Source organism: Centrocercus urophasianus, unplaced genomic scaffold (genome assembly GCF_019232065.1).
Source record: "Centrocercus urophasianus isolate 14NV4802_14NV808 unplaced genomic scaffold, USGS_Curo_1.0 seq_695, whole genome shotgun sequence".
In the NCBI taxonomy this organism is placed as follows: Eukaryota; Metazoa; Chordata; class Aves; order Galliformes; family Phasianidae; genus Centrocercus; species Centrocercus urophasianus.
In genome coordinates, this window is record NW_024885305.1 from 2040 (window position 1) to 7679 (window position 5640).

The 5640-nt window shown below is 55.3% G+C and overlaps 2 protein-coding genes across 2 annotated transcripts in view; one reads left to right on the plus strand and one right to left on the minus strand.

The window, feature by feature from the left end:
• The window catches only part of LOC122170403 (bromodomain-containing protein 4-like), a gene marked incomplete at its 3' end in the record, with an annotated part of 5025 nt that extends 1549 nt beyond the window's left edge, over positions 1-3476 (minus strand). The window contains exons 1-2 of the mRNA XM_042837200.1: positions 3321-3476; positions 533-668 (exon numbers count right to left, since the gene is read on the minus strand). Of these exons, the coding sequence (XP_042693134.1) occupies positions 533-668; positions 3321-3431 (247 nt within the window). The remainder of the gene's footprint in view (positions 1-532; positions 669-3320) is intronic.
• Positions 3477-4336: 860 nt separating this feature from the next.
• Positions 4337-5640, plus strand: part of LOC122170404 (bromodomain-containing protein 4-like) — a 17223-nt gene continuing 15919 nt past the window's right edge. The window contains exons 1-2 of the mRNA XM_042837202.1: positions 4337-4364; positions 4889-5172. Coding sequence (XP_042693136.1) covers positions 4337-4364; positions 4889-5172 — 312 coding nt within the window. The remainder of the gene's footprint in view (positions 4365-4888; positions 5173-5640) is intronic.

Below are 5640 nucleotides of genomic sequence, written 5' to 3' on the forward strand. Positions count from 1 at the left end.
CTGGCCCCTATTGGCTACCAGGACACACTTGGGCTCACAGTCAACTGCTGGTCACCACTGGTCAACTTGTTCACCATTACTGGCCCCTACTGGTTACCAGGACACACTTGGGCTCATGGTCAACTGCTGGCCACCACTGGTCAACCTGTTCACCATTACTGGCCCATATTGGTTACCAGGACCCACTTGGGCTCACGGTCAACTGCTGGTCACCACTGGTCAACCTGTTCACCATTACTGGCCCCTATTGGCTACCAAGACCCACTTGGGCTCACGGTCAACTGCTGGTCAACCGTTGGCCACCAGGACCCCCAGGTCCTTCCCCACAGCGCTCCTTTCCACAGCTCAGCCCCAACCCAGACGGATGCTGCGTCGTTCCTCCAGAGGTGCAGAAGCCTCCAGTGATGGCAGCCACCCCTCCCAGCTCTGCTCCACCACCAAATACGTTCCAACCCCGCGCCCTGCTCACTGCTGGAGACGTGGAACACGCCTGGCCCCAATACCAGCCCGCCGCAGTGGCTGAGTGCCATACCTGCTTCCTTCCGCGCGCGTCCTCTCCCTTTTGTCTGGGCTATAACGATTTCAGTTTCTTCCTGCGTCATTTCGGAGATTTTCTGCAGGAAGAGCTTTTCTAGAGCTTCTGCCATTAAGACTATGTCATCTCCTGGCTGGAGGAATGAGAGAGAACAAATCAGGCAGGCCACATCTCTGCAAGGATCTAAACACTGCTACATCTAAACAAACCAAGATCGCCACAAAGATTTTGCCCGCGCTTTTTTCTCCGTTTCACACCAAACTTAATCATAAAGACCAATTAAAAACGAAACAGGAACAATTCGGGGTGGTTTTTTGTGAGGGTGGGATGTGGAATTCGGACTGCAAACTGTAATCCTTATCATCTCCCAGCTCTGCAAGTCCTGCAGCTTTCGAACACGGCGATCTTTCTTGGCCCTGCTTCCATTGCCACACAGCCATCCTGAGCACACAGCAAGGAACAAGAAGAGTCCTTGTCCTGCAGTGCTGTAAAGGCACGGAGAGACGAGGGGCAGGGAGCTGTGCAGGGCGCATAAGGGCTGATGGCAGGATAGACTGAGCTGTGCTGATCAGTGCAGGCAGTGCTGCTGTTTTCTGGATGGAGGGAGGAGAAAGAGAAGAGGGGTGCATAAGGGGTGATGGCAGGATAAACTGAGCCATGCAGGCAGTGCTGCTGTTTTCTGGATGGAGGGAGGAGAAAGAGAAGAGGGGTGCACAAGGGGTGATGGCAGGACAAACTGAGCCATGCAGGCAGTGCTGCTGTTTTCTGGATGGAGGGAGGAGGAGAAAGAGGGGAAAAGTGGGAAATGAGGTGGAAACTCTTTGCTGCGAGGGTGCTGCGGCGCTCTGCTGCCCAGAGCTGTGGGTGCTCCATCCCTGGAGGTGCCTGAGGCCATCCATCATCCTGTGCTTCTGCCACCTTTCTGCGCTCTCCCAGTGCAGCCCGTTGCATCATTCTGTGGTCTTTAGGTCCTTCCCAAACCAACAGATTCCACCTTTCCACGGTTCTGTGATCTCCAAGGCTCCTCATAACCCAAAGCCGTGCTGTCATTCTACAAAAAGAAGACTCAGCGTCCCTACAGGCTGCCATTTCCCCCTGACTTTGCATCCCTCAGCAAAGCACCCGGGTGGGAGGAAGACGGAAGACGACAGCATCAGCTGTGAAGGAAATGCATCCCATGCACCAGGGAAGGAGAAGAAGTGAAGGAGGAGGACGGCTGGTGGGGATGGGGGAGGTCAACACCTTCACAAGTCCTTGCAGGCCGGGAGCAGGAAGCTCCATTTGCAAAGGCCAAGGGAGGTGTGAAGGATGGTGGTGAGAGGACGCATCCTTTGGAAGTGCTCTGCAGCGGCGCAGCTGCAAACTGCAAAGCTGGGCATCAACACTTCATTGACGAGCTCTGAGTTAATTGCCATGAGTGCACGGCCCAGGGCTGGATGTTTGCTCTGAAACACGATGGGAAATGATGAGAACGGGAAGAACCGGCCAGGAATGCAATGCAAAAGGCACCAACAAGGCCTGGCAGCTGCTCTGAAGGCTTGTTTCGCAGCAAAGGAGGGCATCCAAGAGCCCAGCGAGAGCCAGGCCTGATGGAGGATGAGGAATGGTGACAGTCTGCAGGCTCTGCGTGGTCCAAAAGCCATTTCTTGAGTACAAGCAGAGAATGGAGAACTGGTGAGGGAGAAAGGAATGGGAAGGTGCTGCAGTGGGAAAATGGGGGAGATGTGGGAATGTGGCAGCAAATAATGCAGACACGGACGGTCTGAAGCCTTCAGAGCTTCATTCCAGCTGCACTGTGTTGGCTCAAAGCAGAGAAGGCAAAAGCCACGAGCATGACTTGGAAGGACCAGAACAGGACAAGAATGTAAAACCCAAATAAAACTGAAATATCTGCAGTAACAAGCAGTGCCTGCCGGGGCCTGAAGTTGTTGTGGGTTAAAGAGGGAGCACAAACCTTGGGAAGCAACCCCCAGTGCTCAGCGTGGGTACGAAGGAGGAGCTTTGAGGAAGAAGAAGAGACTTTGGGGAGTGAGGAGTGGAGGAAAGGAACCACGGGGCTGCCTGCCAACCCTCCAGCGAGCGGCCATGGAGCTGGAACAACACATCTGGAACCAACTGGGTCTTGTGCAACATTTCTGAGAGGAGGAAGAGGAGGAGAACGCGGTCGAATGGAGGGCGAAGCACCAGGGAGAAGAGCTGGGAGGAACGGGGAGGGCAGGAGCTGAGACGGGGCTGAACCGGGCCAGGGCTGCAGGAACGCTGCGCTGGCTGCTGCTCTGAGGACAGCAGCAAACTCCCCATTGGGGGCCGTTGCTCCCTGGTTCCTTGGCAGACGAGGCTCTGCAGCACCTCCAGCTCCGAGCAGCATCTTCCTGGCACAGCCTCTGTCGATTTGCTGCTTTCCCATCTTCGCACAGCACCCAAAGGCTGCGCTGATGCTCAGCTCCTTTCCCCAGCCCATCGGCGGTGAACGCGGCGCTCCCTCAATTCCACATCCCCTCCCTGCACCCCTGCTGGTTCCATAACTGTTTACACAGTGCTTTCCAGGATCTTTCTGCTGTCTGGAGGGGAATCTTCTGCAGTGCAATGGAAGCAGAGCCGGGCAGGACACCGCTCCAGGCACTGCTCTCTGCAGCGCTGCTTTTTTCCCCCACGTCAAAGTTAGGAGCTCCAAAGCAGGCAGCCACAATTTGGCTTTTCACAGAGCTACAAACAACACAACGGATCTACGGAGCCTGCAGAGACCAGCAGATCCCCTCTGGAAACGCAGAGGAGCTCATCGTACCTTGTTGTAGATGTAACAGTTTGTAAACATCGTGTTAAAATCCTGGATACATTCTTGAGCATTCCAGTAGTAGTTATTCTCCAAGCGTTTCTTTATTGTTCCCATGTCCATCGGCGTTTTAATTATCTTATAATAATCCTGCAGAGGGCAGAGAGGCACAGAGATAAGGATGGGATCCTTATTATCCCCAAACTCAGCTCCAAGAGGATCCAACCCCCCTCCCCAGGCCACTGTCTGAGTCATTTATTGGGCAAACCCCACGGAACGCAGCAGGGAAAGGTGAGTGGGGAAAGGTGAGGGGTGATGCTGTGCTTTCCTCAGGGCTTCTGTGTGATTCCCCTCTCAGGGCCGCAGCCACAGACCCAGCATTGGCTGTGTGGGATCATCGTGGGGCTGAGGAATGGCTGAAGATCCAACTCGGAACGACTGACCCTGAGGTCGCGCAGCCACACGTGGAGAAGGGAGGAAATAAGATTCGCTTTCAGCCTCTTAAAGGCATCCAGATAACACGAAGGAAGGTGCTGCTATTTTTAGGGAGGACTGGAAACGCCGTTGCTATAGAAGCAAAGCTGTCTGCGGGGTTCTGCTGCCAAGAAATCCGACAGCTCAGGTGTTGCATCGTGGAGAACCGCTCATCTCCTCTCTGCTCTGCGCTGGGGAGGCCCCACCTGGAGCACTGGGCTCAGTGCTGAGCCCCCCAGCTCAGGGCAGGTGGGGAAGTGGCTGGAAAGGGCTCACTCTGCTCCACCTCCACCCCCACAGGAAGAACCAGAGCCCCATCGGCGTGGAAAAGCCAAATAAACACAGTCCCCAAAGCCCTCAATGCTTTGAGAGCGTTCTGAAAGATCCCAAAATGTGAACTGGAACCAAAGCATCAGCTGCGCCGGGCCACAGCCAGGCTGGAGCTCCTGTCCCCATTCCTGGGTGTCTGAGGACATCAGTGCTTTGCTGCTTTTCCTAAGAGGAAAACTGACGTGTGCCACGGTTTGTTCAGGGGCATTTTTAATGGGATTTCAATGGACGGAGCCCTGGAACAGAGACGTGGTTGCGTCTCCTTCTCTGGAGAGCTCCAAGCCCTGCACTGCAGGGAATCATAGAATCATAGAATCACCAAGGTTGGAAAAGACCTCAAAGCTCCCCCAGTCCAACCGTTCCCAACAGCTCCCACTGAACCACGTCCCTCAACACAGCATCCAGCCTTTCCTTCAACACCCCCAGGCTCGGTGCCTCCTCCACCTCCCTGGGCATCCATTGCAGTGCCTGACCACCCTTTCTGAACAGCAATTCTTCCTCATGTCCAGCCTGAATCTCCCCTGCCGTAGCTTGAAGCCGTTCCCTCTGCTCCTATCCCTGATGGCACGAGAGCAGAGGCCGACCCCCAGCTCCCTGCAGCCTCCCTTCAGGCAGCCATAGAGAGCAGTGAGGTCTCCCCTGAGCTCCTCTTCTCCAGGCTGAACATTCCCAGCTCCTTCAGCCTCTCCTCCTCAGCCCTGTGCTCCAGACCCCTCACCATTTCATTGCCCTCCTTTGAACACGTTCCAGGCCCTCCATGTCTTTCTTGCAGTGAGGGGCCCAAAACTGGACACAGCCCTCGTCCGCAGTACCACGCCGCGCTGATCCCAGCCCTTCATTGCACTGCAGCATTTATGTGCTGAATGCACCCTTACCCTCACGCTCTTCATGGCACAAAGCTTTTATTTTCTCCCCTTCCTCTCCTTTCCAGTCCAAACTGGAGAACCGGGAGTACAGAGATGCTCAGGAATTCGCCGCCGACGTGCGACTGATGTTTTCCAACTGCTACAAATACAACCCTGCTGACCACGAGGTGGTGGCCATGGCACGGAAGCTGCAGGTAGGGAGCTCCGTTTTCTTCCCCCTGCTGTAATGAAGGTTGTCTGGAAACGACACAAAATTGGTGGAGAGGGGGTAAGAAAACGACGGCCGGGTTTGGTTTCATAGCATCTTTTTCTCATTGGTTGCGGTCGATACGGTGGAAGGAAGGGATGCCATTCAGAGGGACCTGGACAGGCTGGAGGGCTGGGCTCGGGTGAACCTAATGAGGTTCAACACAGCAAAGTGCAAGGTTTTGCATTTGGGCCGGAAGAACCCCAGGCACCCGTAGAGGCTGGGAGGAGTGGGCCTGGGGGTCCTGATGGACGAGAGACTGAACATGAGGCAGCAGTGCGCTGTGGCAGCTCGAAAGGCAAATGGGATCCTGGGCTCCATCAGGAGAGGGGTGGTCAGCAGGGACAGGGAGGTGATCGTCCCTCTCTACTCGGCTCTTGTGAGGCCCCATCTGGAGTCCTGTGTCCAGGTGTGG